Genomic DNA, 22,500 nt, shown 5'->3' on the forward strand with positions numbered 1-22,500 from the left:
TAATGCACGGGATGGAATGAGGAACGATATCAAACGCAGATTCCATCCCGTGCATTACAATGAGCCCCGTCCTCTGATTTCTACCTTCCGCCCCTGCGGTGGACCTGCTCCTACAGAATCTGCGACCACAGCGACCAATCATATTATCCGATAGGCTACTGCCCCGGCTTGGCTGTCAGAAATGCCAATATGCTAATATGCTAATATTCTAATACCGAGCACCTAATTGTAGCCTGGTGGTGTCGCTAGCAGTATTAATAATTGTTAGCCTAGCGAAGAGAAGAAGAGGAGAAGTAGGCAGTTGGTGATAATTGTCAGAGTATAACAGGGTTACACACTGTCATTACCAGGGACGTCAATATGGCCGCCGCAGCTGAGGGGGGATGTGTAAATGCTTTCACTGTCAGAAATCTGCAGAGGGGGGACAGGAGACAAGCTCCTCCAGTAGCCCACTCTACATGAGTTTATTCACAGCCTGACACACCGCGGCGCTGGGAGACCCAGGCATACAGCCAGGCAGGGCCTTCTATGGGAAGGGTGTTATTAAATGATAGGGATGACCAAGGGGGAGGCTAGGTGGAGGTAGACATAATCGGAGGACGGGGTCATTGTGATGCACGGAATGCATGGAGTGATGGAATGGTATTAAACATGGTATTGGTATTAAATGGTATTAAACAAATGAGAAAACATTAAACATGTGTTCTCATTTGTGACACAGTCTGATCATTTGGTCCACATGTTGGCAACCAATCAAAATGTTGGGACTTTTCTTTTGAAACACGGAACTACGTTTCTATATTGTTGAGAATCACAACACAAACTCGCTAGTCAAGCCAAAATACTGCAAGGCAACGGATTCGGTGAGTAATCCCCACTGCTACCGTGTTAACTATATTTATATTACTATATTAACTACTTAACATTGTTAGTAGGCTCACAAAATGAGCTGTGTTAGTTGACTAGCGATGTGTCATTGATTTTCAACAATGCAGAAATGTATTTACATTTTTCAAAAGAAAAGTCAGATCATTACACCAGATCCCGACATGAGGACCTAAGCATTAGAATGTGTCACATTTGATTCCATGCATTACCAAGTACACCCCCCCCCCCCCCCCGTCCTCCGAATTCTACCTCCGCCAGCCTCCGTTGCTAAAGGGAGATTCATTGTTTATTGTTTCATCCGTTATTATGAACACAATGATACATACCCATTTTGTAACCATTGATATTTTGGTTTAATTAAAGTCATACAAGAATAGATTCAATTTAGAGAGTGGTTTTGTTTTGTTAAGCTAACCAGCTGGAAGGAAATGCTATCAACGTTCATATGCTATAATCATACTGTAGAAGTGATCTTTATTTCTACTGTCCCTGTAGAGCATGGTGCTAACAACACTTAGCACCATATACTGAAAAATGTACACACTCAATGCAATGTTAAGTTGCTTTGGATAAAAGCGTCAGCTAAATGACATACTGTATATATATCCAGCCCAATAGCGCTCTCAGGTCTTCTGACGCTGGTTTTCTGTACAAAAGAAGAGATTTGGTGAGGCTCCATTCTCATTTTATGCACCCACATTGTGGAATGCACTGCCAGTTTACATTAGGGATGCAACCTCAGCAAACATGTTCAAGTCAAGACTAAAAAACCCATCTTTTTTTATATCGCCTTTAAATGACAAAATAATGAAATTATGATTATATAATAGATTGGAGCGCTTTGAGCTGCAACGTTTGCAGGAAAAGCGCTATACAAATAAAAAGTTATTATTATTATTATTATTATTATTATTATTCTATGATATACACACACAGTATAGAGCGTATATACTGTACCTCCACATGTAAAGTGGAGTTTCCTGGCCCTGCATGGTTGCATCAGGCCTAGTTTAAGTTGAAGGTGCTTCCTGCTTTCTGCACCATGCTGATCTGTCTGTCTTCTCCTGACCTTTACAGCAGCCAACTGTCCCATCATGCTCTGCTCTGCGGGTCCGCGGGGACCCCCCCTCCCTCCTCCCTCCTCCCTCCTCCATGCTGCCTAGTGTTGTTGGTAATGAAGCCTGTCATCCTTTCACATCCTCTACCCCAGCCTCACCCTGACTGACTTCTCTCTCTCTCTCCCTCTCCTCTACCCCATCCTCTCTCCCTCTCCCTCCCTCTCCTCTACCCCATCCTCACCCTGACCGACTTCTCCCTCTCTCTCTCTCTCTCTCTCCCCCCCACCCTCTCTCTCTCTCCCTCCCACCCTCTCTCTCTATCTCTCTCTCTCCCTCCCTCTCTCTCTCTCCCTCTCTCTCTCTCTCTCTCCCTCACTCCCCCCCACCCTCTGTCTCTCTCCCTCCCCCCCTCTCTCTCTCCCTCTCCCCCCCCACCCTCTCTCTCTCTCCCCCCCCACCCTCTCTCTCTCTCTCCCTCCCTCCCTCCCTCCCTCCCTCTCTCTCTCTCTCTCTCTCTCTCCCTCTCTCTCTCTCTCTCCTCACCCAGCTCAGCGCTCACTGACTGGTCAGGGAGCAAACTTCACATCCATCCTCTTCCTTGCCCTCCCTCCCTCCCTCCCTCTCTCATCTTCTCCCTCTTCCATCCCCTTCCCGCTTCCTTGCCCTCCTTCTCCCATTCCCTCCCATCTCCCCCTTCCACCTCTCCCTCTCTCCCTCTCTCTCTCTCTCCTCACCCAGCTCAGCGCTCACTGACTGGTCAGGGAGACAACTTCACATCCATCCTCTTCCTCGCCCTCCCTCCCTCCCTCTCTCATCTTCTCCCTCTTCCATCCCCTTCCCTCTTCCTCGCCCTCCCTCCCTCCCTCTCTCATCTTCTTCCTCTTCCATTCCCTTCCCTCTTCCTTGCCCTCCCTCTCCCATTCCCTCCCATCTCCCCCCTCCTCCTCTCCTCCTAGCCCTCTCTCTCCCATCCTCTCCCAGTCCAGTCTATCCCTGCACGGCTCTGTCAGGACACAGAGAACTCTAGTCTCCATCTCCTCCAGTCCATCTTCTCAGTAGTTCCAAACCTGCTCCAGTCCTGAGAAAACACACAACAATACAACTCATGGATATGAGATACTTTAAATAGGAGAACCTCATTCTTCCAACCCACAACAGGGCCATCACATTAGGAAAATATAAATGCTGCCCAAGGTAGAGAGGGCAGATGGAGAGGGAGAGAGAGAGAGAGAGAGAGGGAGAGAGAGACTACTGTATATTTTTAGTGTTTTCTGTTGGTTTCGTGTCATTCTCATGGGAGTTCTTCTCGTGCCATGACCTTTGTGTTCAGGTTTGTTTTCCTCCTCAGACTCCCACAGCCCCCCCACCCCCACCCCTGCCCCCCACCCTTCTCCACAGCCCCCCCCACCCCCACCCCTGCTCCCCACCCCTCCCCTAAGAACCCCCCCCCACCATTCTCCACAACCCCCACCCGTGCCCCCACCTTTCCCCTATAAGAACCCCCCCACCCTCAACATGGTAACAACAACAAAAAAAGGTTAATTTGGTGATAGGAACTATATTTCATTGGCGTTAGGCAGCTTATCAAGTATCACTTAACAGTGGAATAAAAAGTGAAAACTCATAGTAGTATAGATTCATCATTTACGTTTTCTCAAAACGTTAATCAGTGACAATACAATAAACACCTATGACCTCCAGATATTATTGCAATAGCATTTTATTGTTTAAAAAATACACTTGCTGCACTTGCATTCAGTGATATTGCATCGCAAATAAGGATGTAGAACAGTATCTGATATGTTTGTGTCCAGTACATCACAGACAGACAGACAGTGTATTTGGGCCACAGATATGCTACGTAAACATTTATTATTAGGTTTTCTTACTGACAGTGAAAAAGAAAAGAATGCCTTTCTAACATGAATAAAGTATGACGAATAAGCTTCAAAAACAGTTATTGACTGATAAAAACAACACTCATTTCTTGTGAGAAGAATATGTAGCTACTTGTGTCTCTCTCAGAAACACATAAAGAGGAAGGCAGTGAGATTGTGCAGTCTTGTTTGTTTTGCATGTGGTTCAGCCCCACCAAATCTTGCAGATCAATCACCAAACTGTCACACTTCAAAAACAATCCATCCTTTCTTAACAAATAAAGGACACATTTCTTTTCAGAAGCATTTGATAGCATCAAGCTGCTACAGCATGTTAGCATTTGAGGACATAAAGATGCTATCATAGCGTTTGCTACATATGTGAAAATAGCTGTAAGTGTTGCATACTTTTGTCTTCAACATCAACATGGTAGAAAACAGTGGATTCCGATTATTATGAAAAAGTGCTCAATGAACATTTAGTGCAAAATGACATATTGATACATTTGGCAACTATAGGTTGATCATTTTGGCAATCGATGTAGGATAAGTAAGTGTTCTCTATGTGCAATGGTTTGAACATGTATAATCATCATTATAATCATCATCATCATCATCTTCATCATCAAGTGTACCTTCTAATCATAATAACTTTGTGTTCCCTTTATTAGATTAGATAGTTAGTATATACCCACAGAGAGTCATGGATATGTTAATAAATAAACAAAACAACATCTGCATAATATTTCGCTGCATAAAGTTATGGTGCGTTCAAGTGCTCTTCTAAAACAAAACAACAACAACAACAACAAAAAACATTCTGACTTCAAACTCCTGGAGAGCTCCTGAAATCGCACCCTATTGGTTAATTCACAAGTTTCCTAACGGAGAGTGAGTTTTCAGAGAGTTTTCCTATTTCCGAGGAACACTTGAATGCAGCATTGGCACAGGTATGCACATCATCACGACTCTACCAGCCCTCCACCTCCACTATGAAGGGCTCTTTGACGGCGATCTTCCCACTGTTGACAATAACACACTCCGTATAGGGCACGTTCCTGTCGTTGGTGTCCTGCAGCTCGATGGTGTGGACCACAGACTGAAAACACAACGTTAGAATACAAAACCTAGAATATTAGAATATGTAACCGATTATTAGAATATGTATAACCATGTAAATAAGCAAAACAATTGAATTGAACGTTTTTACTCATTTCTTACTCCAAAGTGTAATCTGTGTGCATGTGCGTGTGTGTGTGTGTGTGTGTGTGTGTGAGTGTGTGTGTGTGTGCCTGTGCGTGTGTGTGCCTGTGTCTGTGCATGTGCCCGTGTGTGTGTGTGTGTCCATGTGCCTGTGTGTGTGTGTGTGTTTCTGCGTGTCTGGCCGTGTGACCTACCATGCCCTCCAGGACCTTCCCGAACACCACGTGTTTGCCGTCCAGCCAGGGCGCCCTGGCGGCGGTGATGAAGAACTGGGAGCCATTGGTGTCTGGGCCGGCGTTGGCCATGCTGACCCAGCCCACACCCTGGTGCTTCAGGCTGAAGTTCTCATCTGCAAATGTGCTGCCGTAGATACTCCTACCTGAGGGGACGGAGGAGGAGGAGGAGGAGATGTCAGACAGGTGAGATGATGTCATACAGGTGAGGAGATTTCATACAGGTGAAATGATGTCATACAGGTGAGGAGATGTCATACAGGTGAGATGATGTCATAGAGGTGAGGAGATGTCATACAGGTGAGATGATGTCATAGAGGTGAGATGATGTCATAGAAGTGAGATGATGTCATAGAGGTGAGGAGATGTCATAGAGGTGAGGAGATGTCAGACAGGTGAGGAGATGTCAGACGGGTGAGATGATGTCACACAGGTGAGGAGATGTCACAGGTGAGATGATGTCATAGAGGTGAGATGATGTCAGAGGTGAGGAGATGTCATAGAGGTGAGTAGATGTCAGACAGGTGAGATTATGTCATTCAGGTGAGATGATGTCATACAGGTGAGGAGATTTCATACAGGTGAGATGATGTCATACAGGTGAGGAGATGTCAGACAGGTGAGGAGATGTCAGACAGGTGAGGAGATGTCATAGAGGTGAGATGATGTCATAGAGGTGAGGAGATGTCAGAAAGGTGAGGAGATGTCATAGAGGTGAGATGATGTCATAGAGGTGAGGAGATGTGTCTGCTAAATGGTAAACATACACAAAATATCATACAGGGGCTGAGGAGTTGGAGAGACGCAGAACTAGAGAGACAGGGCAGTGTAAAAGCCTACCAGATATGCATGGTTTGGATTTATGATTCAGATTCAGATTCAGATAACGTTTATTGCCATTATGCTTGACACATAGGAATTTGTTTTGGCATTACAGTAGGTGCATTTTTCTTCACATGTATACATGAACAAAAACAAATACAAATGCAAATGCAAAAACAGGACAACACAGGACAGACAGTGCATTGGATAGTGCTATATATATATATATATATATATATATATATATATATATATATAAAGTGCAGTGCAGAGTTTATCAGAGGTCCAGTGCATATTCAGTGACTTGTAGGCCTTTCTTAGAAGCGTCAAAGGCGGTCTGATCTTGTTCACCAGACACCTCCGCCCACAGGCAGTCACACACACGCAATTGTGTTTTGGGTCGTTGTGTGAATGGTGTTTCTGAAGTAGGTGAACTACCTCCTCTGTGGCTCAGTTGGTAGAGCATGGCACTGACAACCCTTAGGTTGTGGGTTTGTTTCCCGCTGGGACCATATATACTGAAATGTATGCACTCGTTGCAATTTAAGTCGGAGTTTGGATAAAAGCGTCCGCTAAATGGCACATATGATGTAATATATCTAGGTTTAACTCTGTCTCACCTCCAGTTCCGTCCCCTGCTGTGAAATCACCTCCTTGGATCATGAAGTCCTTGATCACACGGTGAAACTTACTTCCTTTGTAGCCATAACCCTTCTGCAAAAAACAACAATATGGAAAATGTACCGTAAATGTCATTGCCTATATCAGTATACTTCTTGCCAGACTCTAACCTCACCAGGTAAACCTTACCAGATACCCTGTGTGGGTTTTGTAGTCAGTGGGGGTTTGGTGGAGGTAGAAATCAGAGGACGGGTTCATTGTAATTCATGGGATACCATTGGGTACCATTCCTCATTCCATGCCGTGCATTACAATGAGTCAGTCCTCCCCATTTCTCCTCCACCAGCCTCCACTGGTCTACACTGAAATTGAATTGATTGAAAATACACACAACTAGGGATGGGACGATTATCGTGTTTATCGTTAATCGCGATAAAAACACCCGCGATAACTTTATCGCGGAGAATTTTAATTAGTTGAATAATCGTCATAATCGTTTTTTTTATTTTTTTATTTTTTATTATTATTTTTAAATGACCCAAACAATAGACACATGGGGTCCTTATCCAATGTAACATCTAGAATTAGATGAATTTTATCCACTATACCTTTCCAGTAATCATCTATATATCTACAAGTCCAAACACAATGAACAAAGCTCCCAACCTCGGTAATACACTTTGTACACATTTCCGATTTGTTATGATCCATTTTATGTCTAAGTTGGGGAGTAATCTGCAAACGTTGTAGTAGTCTAAATTGCGTTTCCTTCATCCTATTACAGATTGAGATGTCGTTTGCCGATTGCCATATTAGTGACCAAGTTGCTTCATCAGTATTAATGTTCAGGTCATTATTCCAGTCTTTGGGCGTAAATGCAGGGTTGCCTTTATCATATTTCGAAAGTGCTCTATACCCAAACCCCAGAATGCCTCTCGTCTTTCCAGCAGAGACTATCTCCTCCAGCGGAGAGGGTTGGTGACAGAGGCCAGTGTCTTTTTGGCTATTTAAAAAACTTCGTATCTGAAGGTATCTGAAAAACTCATTTCGTGGTAGGTCATATTTCTTACATAATTGGTCAAATGAAAGTAGTATTTCCGTATCATATAAATGTCCGATAGTAACCATCCCTTTGCTGTCCCACCGCTTGAAACCCCTATCCGTGGCACCAGGGGAGAAGTCTATGTTGCCCCAAACTGGCGAGAGGGAGGATGTCATAATCGTATGTTATAAAGAAATAGTAATATAATTGAGATTTCTCACATGAGCCGCGCGCGAATATCCTCACAGAAATTTGTCTCGCGTGATTGTTCAGCCTGCATGGGTAACGTGACTGTCAAGTCAGCCTTGTCAGTCAGTCACTAACGTATGCTAGCCTTCTCACCATGGCTGCATCGGCCCCGTGTCCATTGCCTCACCTTTCCAGGGTTGCATGCAGGCTTCTATGCATACCTGCAACTAGTGTTCCTTCAGAGAGAGTGTTTAGTGCCAGTGGGCACATACTCACACCTCTCCGAGCACAGCTAAAGGCAGAAAAAGTGAACATGTTGACATTTTTGCACTTTAACCTATCTTGAAGCTTTCAAGTCTCTAAGCCACAAGGCTAGCACTCAGTTTGATGACAGAAAAGTGTCAGTGTTCAAGTTTTGTTTGACAGTATTTTTCCCCTTTATTTATGCAGTGATACCTTATAATTTATCATTACCTTATTTAAGATTTTATTAAAGATTTTTATTTTTGTCAAGATGTTTTTAAAATGATGTTAATGTTATTAACATGATTCAATAAAAATACAACAAAATCTAAGTTGAAGTGATTACAGTGTGTTTTATTGGCATTCCAAAAAAAAAGTTTTTTTTTTTTTTTTTTAAATTCTCGCGATAATATCGTGGATCGCGATTATTTTGCCCACGATAATCGTGACATGACATTTTCTAATCGTCCCACCCCTACACACAACACACCAGTAAACAGTCTACTGTAGGCCTACCTACCTCACCAGTAAACAGTCTACTGTACCTACCTCGCCAGTAGCTAGAGCAACAAAGTTGTTGACAGTAAGAGGGACCACTTCCCCAAACAGCCCGATCACGATCCTGCCCACCTCGTGGCCTGCCACTGTGATGTCAAAGAACACCTGGAGCAGGGAGATACACACACACACACACACACACACACACACACGCACACACACACGCGCGCGCACACACACACACGCACGCACGCACGCACACACACGCACGCACACACACACACACACACACACACACACACACACACACACACACACACACACACACACACACGCACATGCACATGCATAAATTAATCATAATTACAGTGACATAGATAAATACATTTCTATTTAATATCATTATCATTTCAGCAACGTCTACATGGAATGCTTTCCTAAAGGCTGCATGCATGCAGGATAGTATTTTCACTTTATTTTATTTTTTTGAACAGTAGGCAGGCTATTCAATTGTAGGCCTATTTCACTGGAACGAACGGCCTGGCCCTTAACCTGCACATCAACCCCTTGACTGTCATTAAACGCGGATGATAAAGATCATCCCGTCAATAAAAAAACAACGTGATCCCCTGCCCCAGTCTGAGTGTTCATTTAGGAGGCTAATGGCGCTTAACCACCGTAACACCGTAAGACTTAGGCTAATATTATAATACCACGTTATAACGCAATGCGCTATTGTTATCCTTCTAGCCCTCTACATCACGCCTGGTCCCCGTAATGTGCGTTAGGCTACTATGCATATTGCCCATCATCATTCAGCTGATCGCAGTCTTCCGCGATTTCCCCCTGGAGGCGAGTGATGTCTGTGTGTGCGGATGTGTTGTCTGTGTGTGTGTGTGTGTGTGTGTGTGTGTGTGTGTGTGTGTGTGTGTGTGTGTGTGTGTGTGTGTGTGTGTGTGTGCATGCGTGCGCGCGTGCATTGATCGTGGAAGGAAGATGACGGCAGAATTAAAAACCACCAACCTTTTCGGTGACTTTCGGTCCGACCCTGCCTCTCGAGCATCCGACATGTTCTGTAAACGCGAGAGACAAGAGAACCAAAGCGGACAGGATCGTGTGCGGCTCCATCGGTGCAGAAGAAGAAGAGGGCAGGCCGTGGTAACAAATAAATCTCAGCGGCGGCGGCGTGTCAGAGCGGTGGTAGAGATCACAGAGAGACCGATGTTTCCATCCTCCTTCTCCCCGCATCACAAACCCTCTCCTCCTCCCGATTGGGCAGCGCCTCGCCGTGGCCCAGCCTCCGCCTCCGCATTCACTGAGAAATGGCGGAGGCAAGGCAAGGCAAGTTTATTTGTATAGCACATTTCATACAACAGGGGCAATTCAAAGTGCTTTACATACATTATTTAAAAATACAGCAAGAGGAGCATAAGAAAATAAAAATTACAATGAATAAAAGCAAATATAAGAAGTAAATAGATAAAACATTTAAAAAGACAATAGTTAATGGAAAAAATACATTGATAGAAGTGTTTGTGTTTAATCATAACTGGTGCAAAACATGAAGGTTTTTAGCTTAGATTTAAATATTTTAAGGGTTTGGGCCTGTTTGATTTCTTCAGGGAGTTTGTTCCAGGAGCATGCAGCAGCGTGACTGAAAGCTGCTGCACCGTGTTTTGCTGCACCGTGGAGGAGCGCAGATGCCTGTCTGGAGGTAGCCTGGCTGAAACGATACGACACAGTAGTCCCTATATTCTGTGTAGCTTCCTTCACACAGCATACTTATAAGTGATAGAGTCTTCCCAGACATGAAACTGAATGAAAAGATACAGAAAAATGGCATAGGCCTACATGTCTGCGCCTTTTGAGGACTACACTGTTTAGTGCAATGGCGCATAGGCTACTACTACACACAGCATTAGTAGTGCCACTCAAGAATAATTAAGTTTGGTGTTATGCTGGAAATCCGCTATCTGCAATTGATTGAATATGGGCCTTGGTGTCAAAAGGTAAAACTAGTGATGTCAAATGTATTGTAAAGTACAATGGGAAGTCAATGGGGCTACACACTGTTTGACACTGTTTTGTCTTACTACTCTCTTATTAGTTCTGTATAATAGTGTAGGCTATAATTCTTATAATATCGGCATGGTGGCATTGTCTATTCATACATGCGTAGGCCTATTTAACTTATTGCATTCAATGCAGCTGTGCATATGTAGACCCACCACAATGATACACAGTTTAGAGAAAATATTAGTTTTTGGAGATATATTTTTTGTAGGCCAATATTCCTATGAATGAATTCACACACACACACACACACACACACGCACGCACACACACACACACACACACACACACACACACCTACACACACACACACACACACACACACACACACACACACACACACACACACACACACACACACACACACACACAGCCTAAGGTTGTGAGTGTGAGAGGATGGCTGTTCAGCAGTGTTCGGTGTTGGGATTCTCCCGTCTGTAGATCGGGCACTACTGCGCCCTCTGGCAACAACTCAACAGTCATCGGCATTGCCGTTCACACGAAGTCAGACTGCAGGCAGCACATCATAGATAGGCTTTTTCTACTGCAACCGGGCTATAGCGAGGACTTATGCTCTATTTTCTTGTCAATATTGTCTTGTACTTTTCTGTACGAAGTCACCTACAGATAAAGCGTGCATATGTTGATTCGTTTCTTAGATCAGAACCAGTGGAAATAAGGACATGTCGTCTGTTTTCTGAAGATACTCAATTTAAAACGTATAGCGAGGAAAATAATCCCTTCTTGAATGGATAAGATGTGTTGGTGACCATATATAGACCATATAACTTATTTCAACTCCGCTTAAATTCTACAAGAGATTGATTCAGTCCTATACTATCAACACAGAAGAATCCAGAACCGCAAATAAAGACTTTTCTGTTATCAGTCCGCTTGCCCCCTATCAGTTTCAACCATCGAGAACACCATACATCACCCACACGACAAGTGCCAAAACTCATAGGTCTGCATTGGCTTCAGTCATTCATTGCTGTCCACAGCGTTTGGTGTATCTTTCCTTACTCAATGCTATGTTGGCTATATACACTAGATCAATACACGTTTAGAATATAGCCTCTACACATATGATAATTAAGTCACCCTAAATATGAATAAGCTATTTTATTACACATTTCCCTAAACACTTAGTTGGATGAAATATAAGTTGAAGAAGAAGAAAGGGAAGGGTTTGAATCAACCAATTCCCTTCAGATTATCCGTCTATATTAATGAATTATATACTCAGTAACCCGTGACCTCACAGCCATAATCAGAGCAGAGGTGGTTGAATTCCTTATCGGACTCCTGTCAAACACGAGCGTCCATTTGTCTTGCGCCCATCAGGCGAATTAATTAACCAGAAATGTAAACGTTTTAATTGAATGTCAAACGGAATACACTATGTAAATGAAAGAGACACCAATTTAAGTGCTTTCAAATCCAGGTTAGCCTTATATAAATACAGAAAATGAACTCCTCTTGATATTTTCTTACAATCTGCCTCAATAATTAGGCCCAGGTTTTGTCGGAATAAATGATGAATTTCGGCAGTTAATTTATTGATCCTGGCCGCTACTCCGATGTGCTTTACTTTAGAAGCCATTAATCAATGAATGAAAACACCGTGGCTCTGTTTCACGCTTTAGTTTAGAAACGATGTTGTAGGTTAATTGAAGTCCAATTATTAGGACAACAGCAAATTCATTCTGTAAAGATATTGAAAGATTGTGTTAATAAAACCCACAATTATTATTATGGTATAGGTCTATCTTATAATGGTGATAAAAGTAATAACATCATACATAATATTAATATGATTATTATTATTGTTATAAATAACAATTTGCCTAATTACAATCTAACTATGTTGTTTCGGTCATTTAATTGTAATGGGTTTGGCTTTGTAAGCTTTGGGTCGGTTATTAGTCCAATATTTGCTTGACACATGTCCTAGTAACTGATTCATACTTTATTCCCATGAGCGTTAAATTGAGAGTCCTGATTATTGCAGTTGAAGTCGAGGTACTGGTGTGTAACAAAGTCATGCAGGGGGTCCGAAACAGTTTTTTCGTGAGTAGTTGGGGACCTGGACCCTGGACCGTTATTCCCTCAAGAGAATTCCGTTTAACATATCAGTAACGTTTGGTGAGCTGTGTTATTTTTTCACATTCTTTGACGGTGAAATTGCGCTTTTGTAGACGAGAGTTCATTTTCAGACGATTATGTTGGTGTTTTTGTTCGTTATCAATCTGCGGAGGTCGCGAGATGACAAATGGCCTTGTCAAAGGGACGCCAGTCCAAACATTTGACCACCCCTCTGGAAAGAACTGTAAAATGCCCTGCATGTAGATATTATAGACACACTGTACAAACAGTTATAACTTTCTCAAGCGTATATGAGAGAGGGTGGGAAACACTTGGGCTGGATAACAAGTTAAAGTAACAATACTATGAGGTAGTGGACGTTATCTTGACGCGCACCTATTTGTTGAATTAAACTAGAAATTTCAAGAACACCAGCGACAAGGATATTCTGGTATATTTAACCTAAGTGGCCACCTTCAAGTCATAATCACACTATATATATAATAGTAATTATAATATAATATATATAATAATATATGCACGTATTCAAGTATTTATTAATTCATTTTTTAAATACTTATTCATCAAGGGATGAGGTTGAAAATCAATCTCAGATCATACACACGCAGACAACGAGAGTGAGATATATATAAGGCCTATGCAAATAAGTTGGTCATTTGTAGACTATTGGCCATTTGGTAAAAAAAACCTGGCCCACTTTCAATTCTTCCAAGCCTAAAAAAAAATCCCTGAATACTTTTGGCAGAGACAGATGTGGCGATACAATTTTGGGGCCAGTGTGAACTTCTCCGTCCCTAGTGTTTTATACTGTCGTAAAACCCACGTGCCCTGGCCCCTCTCTCTGATCCTGCGAGGAGAGGAGAGGAGAGGAGAGGAGAGGAGAGAAGAGGAGAGGAGAGGAGAGGAGAGGAGAGGAGAGGAGAGGAGAGGAGAGGAGAGGAGAGGAGAGGAGAGGAGAGGAGAGGAGAGGAGAGGAGAGGAGAGGAGAGGAGAGGAGAGGAGAGGGGGGAGGAGAGGAGAGGAGAGGAGGAGAGGAGAGGGGGGACGAGAGAGAGTGGGAGGAGAGAGATGAGATTGTACTTCAGACGTGCATGGAGCTCGAAACGAACGCGGCGTATCCGAAGTCAATACTATTATGGTGTAGCAGTCTGGGAAATACTATTGGAATCACAGAGAAGGACCCCCGATCCACTTTTTTCTCGGACAGAGTAAGTAGGCTTTGCTGTATCGATGATCCACTTGGAAATGCGTTGAAAAGATTCACCGAGGCTCGTAAACTCTGAAAAGTAGCGGTGGGTCCGTCACTGCCATAGCGCATAGAGGATGAGTCGCCTATAGCCTGTAGTGATGGGGAACTCTAATGAGCTTCACTACCATTAACGTGTACGTTTACCCTATAGTTAAATCGCTAATTCTCTGTGTCCATTTGTCTTTTATTTTCAAACAACAATTACCAATGTTCCCCATGCATCCGTGCGTAATGTTAGTTTGTTTTTGGACTTTAAAATCCAGCTGCTGTTAACTCATGTTAATCAGTCATATGATATGATAAGGAACTTATTGTATCACAAAGCAACAACAACAACAAGGACAAGGACAACAACAACAACAACAACAACAACATTTGAATGGTTAGTATATATAGGCTATGTCTCCTCTGTGTCTCCTGTATTTAGACATGTGCACACTAAAGATCCAGTTTCTTGTGTTCACCAGCTCCGGTTTGAGATGTTAAAACCCGGTGACCCTAGCGGGTCTGCCTTCCTCAAAGTGGACCCGACGTACATCCAGCACTGGCAGCAGCTGTTCCCCCAGAGCCAGCTGAAGAACGGCTCAGCCGGGACGGGACAGGACAGGACAGCCATCCCGGTGGAGAGCCTCCGTCAGATCCCGGTGGAGAGCCTCCGTCAGCGGCCGACCTTCCTCTCCTCCTCCTGCACCTCCTCCTCCTCCTCTCTGACCCCCTCCTCCTCCACCTCCTCCACCTCGTCCGTCTCCTCCTTGGCCGGTTTAACGCAACTGACTGTGCCGCAAATTGCACTTTTTGGACAAACTCTGTGCCCCGACATCGTCTCGTCAGACAACACAAACCTCCAGGCGAAAGAACTTTGTATTTCCTCCTCCAGTTATAAGAATAATGACAAGGGGTCCCGGTTTAAACTGACCTCTGAGGAGCTGGACTACTACCTGTACGGACAGCAGAGGATGGAGATTATACCGCTGAACAATCACACTGGAGACCACAGCAACCGTATGTATGCATGACTCCCCACTGATCAGCCTTCTGGTTTCAGGAGGAAATATACACATGCGCCTTTTTTCTCAAAAGGAATGTTTTTTTATATGAAAAGAAGAACTGTTCAATGTTCGCCACGTTAACTGTCACAGACAGTGTTGCAAAGAAAAATGTTGTTAGGCTGTGTTATACTATAATGATCACATAGCATTTTCGGATGTGAATTGATGCCTAGATCTGGTGTCCACTCAAATGCAGACTTGGGGCCTAATAGACGAGGCTCTCCACAGCCTGTTAATCGAGGGTCCTCACGTGCAACAACTTCCGTTTTCATCCAGAAAGTTACCGTTAGATTGAAGTCGCGCGTCTCTGACCCCCAGCAGGTGCGCCGCCTGGAGCCTCCACGGGCACGTCCTGGCCACACGTTCACAATTATAGATCATTTTAACACCAAACATTCCTGCGTCAGTAAACAACATTTTTCCTAATTTCACACCAATTAATTTATTTCCATGATCATAATATCATCATAATAGGCTATTATACATTTCCATGTTACATTTGTATCCTCTTCAACCACTACATCATTGGCATGGAGAACTGCGTAAAAGTAAAACGTCATTATTAATTCAGGCTTCAGTTTAATTGATATGCATATCAATAATTGTGGTTTCTAATTGATAGGATATAAATCACAGTGTGGGTTTCAGAATCACGATGAGGTAGATCTTGTCGCGGAAATTATGATAAATAATAAATGTATAGCCTATGAATAGATAAATAACAAGATTTTCATTAATATAATTTTCAAATTGGTTGTTTAAGCGCCGTTTAGGTTGATAGTATCTTCTTTATTTTGCTGCATAGACTTTTTCATCCAGAGATTGTCTGTCAAATACCAAGATCCCATAATTATAATTACCTAATCAACTTGAATTTCGACATCAGATGCAATAGTCTGTATTTTTCATCTGTCCTGCCGCGGGCCATTTCTAAAAAAATAAAATAAAATAATCTACAGCATTTTATATCATCTGAGACCAGGCCTGTACGTTAAAAAGGAGGAGAAGCGTCTGTATATTAAAGCCAAGTTTGAAAAGGTAGTGAGTGTTTATTTAAGGTGATAAAACGGCCCATCAGCAGTAATCTCCATCGATATGTGCCACACGGAGATGAGGGATGGGGGGACAAGCCGCAATTAATTGCTGTATAGTTTTGTAGAAGAGAGTGGAGTGAGTGTGGATCACAGATCGATCTGCTCCATCGGCCGCTATTCATCATCCGTACATGCTATATGGGGGTCTCCGGGGGGGCCGCGAGACTGCTTTATCTACGGGCCCTACTCTCTCCCCCATATCTCAAACCTATGTCGGTCATTTATAAAATAGCTGAAGTGTGTGTTACACACAAACCGCAGGAAACAGGAAAAAAAATCTACTTCATAATTTGTGTAATTATACGACAACCGGAGAGCTGTTTATGTGTTTGTCTTAGCCAAGACGTGCATGCATGGGGCCAGTTAACGTACAATTAATATAGTCCACGTGTAATGAGTGGAGTATTAAGAACCTGCGTTTCAAGCTCAAATCCAAATCATTGATTTTATTTTATAATAATTTATTGTCGTTTATTGTCTTGAGATTATTTGACAGTTTTAGACCATTATTTCAGGACAACAACACGGTATCTTGTCGATAGGCCTATTATTTTAAATTGTGTGTTTAACATCGTGTAACAATTAAATCCATTAAAATCTAATTAACACCGAATCTTCAGTATTTAGAACTGCTGCGCATTACTTGAGATCAATAAAGTGGGAAACGGGTGTAGTTCAGGTCCACTGTGTTTGATCCAGACTGGCTTTCTTATACCATCATGTATAAACGTTAATCATTTAGACTAACAACTTTTACAATTTCATATAAGAACATGTATTCATTTCGCATTAATAGAGCACGATCTGAGCGGTGTGTGTGTCCTGGTTATTTGTGTGAATGGACTATAACACTGAACTGTCGCCAGAATTAACAATTCAACTTGACAAAATCAGTGGGATATACTGTATAGGTATTGGTGTTTCTTTGAATTGTACGTCTCTTTCAATTATCTGAATAAGTTCTCTGAGCTTTTACAACAACAACCTTTACACAGCAAAGACACACACCACAGTCGAGAAATAGCTGACAGATGCTGCTTCTTTATTAGAAACAGAATGTTTTCCTATACTTATGAAATGTCCAAACTCAATTATATTTAACATAATTATGTTGTATGATTATTCATTCAACATTATACTCTAACCTCTAAATGGGCAATATAATGACATAATTCTGTAACAAAAACAAAACAGAAATATTAAATTAAAAAAGGTCGTCCAAATGTTTTGAATGGATGTTACAAAATACTTCTCTTGAGTGAGTGCTTGGAAGCAACGTGTCCACCCACCCTGTCATGATAGGTGTTCATACTGCTCATCTGACACAACAGTTACATCTGCTGCCCCGTGTCACTGTTCTACAGTACACTTGCATTCGTGAACGATCCACTCCAGTTGTGATTCACTCGCCAGCGTGCATGTACACCTTATGTGCAACAGTAACCGCATGGGTAACACACCTGAGATCGTTCGGAAACCCCCCCACAAAAGCAGTATGGCCACACAGCCTGTGTGGCCTTTTCTCTCTCTCTTTTGTGATTTTCAATCAATAGCACCCTGTTGTCAAAGAGCAACGTCTCGCCTCTGACATTATCACCAATGAACCACCTCTCCATTGTTTTCACTATACACTACATCTGAGTTTCTATTGACCCCCTCCCTCCCCCTCCCCCCTCCCTCCATCCCTCCTTACCCCCCAGGGTGTGACATGTGTGCAGATAACCGTAACGGGGAGTGTCCCATGCATGGCCCCCTGCACTCCCTGCGGAGGCTGGTGGGCACCAGCAGCTCCACGGCCGCCGCGCCCCCCCCGGAGGTGCCCGACTGGCTGCGTGACCTGCCCCGCGAGGTGTGCCTCTGCACCAGCACCGTGCCCGGCCTGGGCTACGGCATCTGCGCCGCCCAGCGTATCCCACAGGGCACCTGGATCGGCCCGTTCCAGGGCGTCCCCCTCCTCCTGGACAAGGTGCAGTCGGGGGTGGTCCGGAACACGCGGCACCTGTGGGAGGTGAGTGAGCTGCACCTTGACGGTTTACCTTAGAGTGTGGTGGTGTTTTACCCTGGTGAGAGGTGAGTTTAACATGATGGGTATGTTATAGAGTATGGTAACATTTTACCTGTTAGGAGGTGAGTTAACCATGATGGTTGTATTACAGTACAGTCATATTTGACCTATGGATGGTGAGTTCACCATTAGATTAGATTAGATTAGATTAGATTAAATTCAACTGTATTGTCATTGCAGAGTACAAGTACCAGACAATGAAATGCAACCACGATGGTTGTATTACAGTATGGTAATATTGTACGATGTTAGGTGAGTGTAACATGATGGGGTACCTTATGTATGGTAACATTGAGTTAACCATGATGGTTCTATTACAGTACGATCACATTTGACCGCATACTCTGTGTGATTTACTAGTACTAACAAGTAATGCTATTAGGCTACTCATTGTCACATGGTACTCAAACTGTCCATAGGGTTAGGGGTGATGGTGAGGGTCATGACAAGGGTTTCTGCTTTTAACAGCACAGATGAGTATGTTTAGATTCAGTTCATGGGTTACAGTACAGTAGTACATCAGCTCTGTTCTGGTCTGTGTGAGAGTGTGATCGTGCTGAGAGTGACCCCCGGTGTGTGTGTGTGTCCCAGTAACACCTGATATCCTGATGATGAAACGTTATACAGTAGCCGCCATTCCAACTGTGAAGGACTGCATTGATTGGAAGTGATTCGGCATGTACACAGTTCAAGGAGAAATTCAATGTTGGCTACTGTATTTACCTACATTAGCATTCGCCGCTGTGCTAATTGCCCCGGGGTGGTCTCTGTGCGGCCGCTGAGAATGATAGATAACTCCCCCGGGGGTCTGGGGGATAAAGGTCACGCTGTCCTCCGCTGACCAATGATCATTCACCGCCGTTAACCACATGAAGCGACGTTAGGGGGGGGGGGGGGGGGATTCACCGCACGGCCCCCATGGCCGACATAATATGCAGTATATGCGCCGTAATAGATGCTGTTTAAAATGTTAAATAACAGACCCACCTCAGGTGATTTTGTTAATTTACACACAGTGGAGGACCGACAGAGGGATAATGTGACATGTTTTTCGATTGAATAGTTCTGTCAGTTTGGCTCTTAAATTAACGGCGGATTTGCCTAGCATATGTATGTATGTATGTATGTATGTATGTATGTATGTATGTATGTACTATGTATGTATCTATGCTAAAATATAATCTCAATCTAAAGCATACTGATTACTGAGCCTCAGACATGGTGGGGTATTTGCTAGAGACCAGCGTGTTGTACTTGGGTATGTGTCTGCCGTGGCTCCTAGCCTACAGTCTGGCTGGTGTGTGTGTGTGTGTGTGTGTGTGTGTGTGTGTGAGTGTGTAAGTATGTGTGTGTGTGTGTGCGCACACGTATGAGTGTGTGTGTGTGTCTGTGTGTGTGTGTGTGTGTAAGTATGTGTGTGTGTGTGCGCACACGTATGAGTGTGTGTGTGTGTGTCTGTGTGTGTGTGCGTGTGTGTGTGTGTGTGTGTGTGTGTGTGTGTCTGTGAGTGTGTGCGTGCGTGCGTATGAGTGTGTGTGTGTGTGTGTGTCTGTGAGTGTGTGCGTGCGTGCGTATGAGTGTGTGTGTGTGTGTGTGTGTGTGTCTGAGTATGTGTGTGTGTGCGCGTGTATGAGTGTGTCTGTGAGTGTGAGTGTGAGTGTGAGTGTGTGTGTGCGTGCGTATGAGTGTGTGTGTGTGTGTGTGTGTGTGTGTGTGTGTGTGTAGACGCTGCAGAGGTCCCAGAGGTAGGGGTAGAGCCCAGGCCAGAGCACAACACCATTACCGTGGTTATATATGTATTGTGTGACGGAGGCTTTAAACACAGGCTCTGCCAGGGAGGACTGTAAAAATTCCAACCGATTAAACAGAGAACGCTGTGAGGCTGGTGGGTGGTGGAGAGAAAAGTCAGGAGAGAGGGAATCCAATATTCCGATCCTCCTCCTCACGCTGGCTGGCATACAGGGGCCTCTCTCCTCTCCGGGCTAACTCTAAGGACGTGTTCAACTTTCCGATCAGTATTGATACAGGAGGAAAACAGGGAGCGATGTGTTCTCTGCCGGCACTTTGTAGAGAAGTCTCTGTCTGTGCCCTGTAGTGATCCAGGGTTTAACCACGTCCTGAAGGATGTCCAGGGTTTAACCACGTCCGCTCAGACTACTACTTGAGTCAGGGGTTCTCCTCTGTTCTGTGAAATGGAACAGTGTGGATTCTCTGAATTATTATTATTATTATTATGATTATTATACAGCAGCTAACACTTGCAATCATGCAATCACTTGCAATCATGGCAGAGTTAATACAGTAATTGATCATAGTTTGTTTTGGAGCTCACTGTCTTAGTTATATCATAGCTATGAGGTTATGGTTACAGCTTGCTTTGATTTTCAGTCCTGAGATATTCTGTTCTATTATTCACCCGGCTCATGGTCAAATGCAGAAGTTGGTGTGTGTAGTCCCATAGAGCTAGAGTGGATTGTTACCCAGGCCTAAGGGAACTTCACACTCAGTTTGAGTTTATTGTTTTAATGGATGTGATGTGAAGTATTGCTTTAAAAAAAAAAAAGCTGTGATTGAGAGGTATGTCTAATAACAACAACAATATTCCCCGTCTGTGTTTATTTGTCCAGTGCGTTTCAGTTATATTGAACATTTACCTTGGCTATAGATTCGGGTGTTGACACGTCCTTGCGATCATTGCGTTTGATTCTTCTAAGAGACTCTGAGAGTGGAGTGATCTAATTTTACAGAGCAGTAAAGAGGAATTTCCACGCAAGCTGTCAAGCTGTGTTCAACTCCACGTTCGAAGAGCGTTCCCACAACATTCCCACAGCGTTCCCATGGTGATCCCTACTGTGGTCTTGTGGTCAGACTGTCCGCTCATTCAGGGACAGACCCGTGGTCCTCGGATTGGTTCCTATTTATGAAACCTAATTCGTGAAACAATAATAGTAGTCACATGATTGTCTAAGCAACTGTCAATGGCAGTTATTCATCTTTATGTTTTATATTGGGACGATATCTTGATATCTGACACTTCTTGTTCATTATTCAAGGTGGTATTGGATTTATGTGAAAACACTGAGCACACCTCGATACCCAGGAGAGAAAGAAAGCGGGGCATACTTATTTTGGGGGGGTTTCTCGGATTCATAGAGGTTGTTTAAGCCATAAATGTTTTCATCGTCGTTCTAGGAGTGGAAAGAATGCGAGGAATGTCTAGAAATGAAAATGACCTACTATATATATATATATATATATATATATACTTATGTAGTGTGAAATATCAGCCATAACAGTAGTTACTTTATATGTGGGAAACTGTCTACTGTGTATATATGTGGTTAGACAGTATGTGGAAAAGTTCTAACAACATCTCTAAGAAATGAGCGTATGTATATATATTCTCTCGTGGCACCTTGAGGGTCTGTGGTCTTGGCTGTTACCGGGGGTAACCGCCGCTGCAGATAGGGGCTAGCTAGAAGAAGTGGTGCACTGGTGACATCACCGCCTCAGACTGCACCAGTGGGTGTTCTAGAATCCCCAGCAACAATAATAATACGGTGCCCAGGCCAAGGGCCAGCATAATTATTTGTATTTAGCATGAAGCCCAGTGTAGATGTGACATGTTTAACGTTGCTTCACTGGCTCAGAAAAGCTCCATCATTTGTCATTTAAGTTATTTTATGCTCCATTTCCTCCCTGATGCTAGACTCTCGGTGTTGTGTGAGAAAGCAGGTCTCAAGATGGAACGGTTTCATTTGAAATGCATCAGGGGTCGATTGTGTAAACATCTGGGATTTTTGAATGATAATTATTACCCCACTGATTTATGTCGGCGTTGTAAAAATGTGAACGTTGAAAACCGGGTTTTCGAAGAGAGTAAAAAAAAAATGAAACATTTTTTTAGTCTGCCTGTCAAACTGCAGACTGTTGCTCTTGGTCTGGACGTTATGGCTTTTATGGTTTCCTAGTAGAATACTTCTACGGCTTTCAATCGACACGCTCAAACATCTGTATACTTCACCGGCATGGCCTGTCTTGTAGGTGGCTTGTGCTTTATTGCTGATATCAGTGTTTTAGTACACTTTGGCCTTTTATGGAAGATATAAAACTTCTTGTTTGTTAGAGCTTTTAATTCATTACATCATAATCATCATCATCATCATCATCATCATCATATTCATATTCAT

At 43.3% G+C, this 22,500-nt stretch overlaps 2 protein-coding genes across 2 annotated transcripts in view; one reads left to right on the forward strand and one right to left on the reverse strand.

Annotated features, from left to right (window-relative positions):
• Nucleotides 1-4,793: 4,793 nt before the first annotated feature.
• Nucleotides 4,794-9,802, reverse strand: ppic (peptidylprolyl isomerase C; the record flags this gene model as incomplete). Its single annotated transcript, XM_080532977.1, has 5 exons — nucleotides 4,794-4,922; nucleotides 5,221-5,405; nucleotides 6,702-6,795; nucleotides 8,726-8,839; nucleotides 9,698-9,802. 5 exons carry the CDS (start codon nucleotides 9,800-9,802, stop codon nucleotides 4,794-4,796), a joined length of 627 nt encoding a protein of 208 aa, XP_080389103.1.
• A 4,779-nt stretch (nucleotides 9,803-14,581) lies between these two features.
• Nucleotides 14,582-22,500, forward strand: part of prdm6 (PR domain containing 6) — a gene marked incomplete at both ends in the record, with an annotated part of 36,577 nt that continues 28,658 nt past the window's right edge. The window contains 2 exons of the mRNA XM_080532186.1: nucleotides 14,582-15,104; nucleotides 17,946-18,253. Of these exons, the coding sequence (XP_080388312.1) occupies nucleotides 14,582-15,104; nucleotides 17,946-18,253 (831 nt within the window). The remainder of the gene's footprint in view (nucleotides 15,105-17,945; nucleotides 18,254-22,500) is intronic.

The sequence above is a fragment of the Nansenia antarctica genome (assembly GCF_963989245.1).
Source record: "Nansenia antarctica genome assembly, chromosome: 5".
NCBI lineage: Eukaryota > Metazoa > Chordata > Actinopteri > Argentiniformes > Microstomatidae > Nansenia > Nansenia antarctica.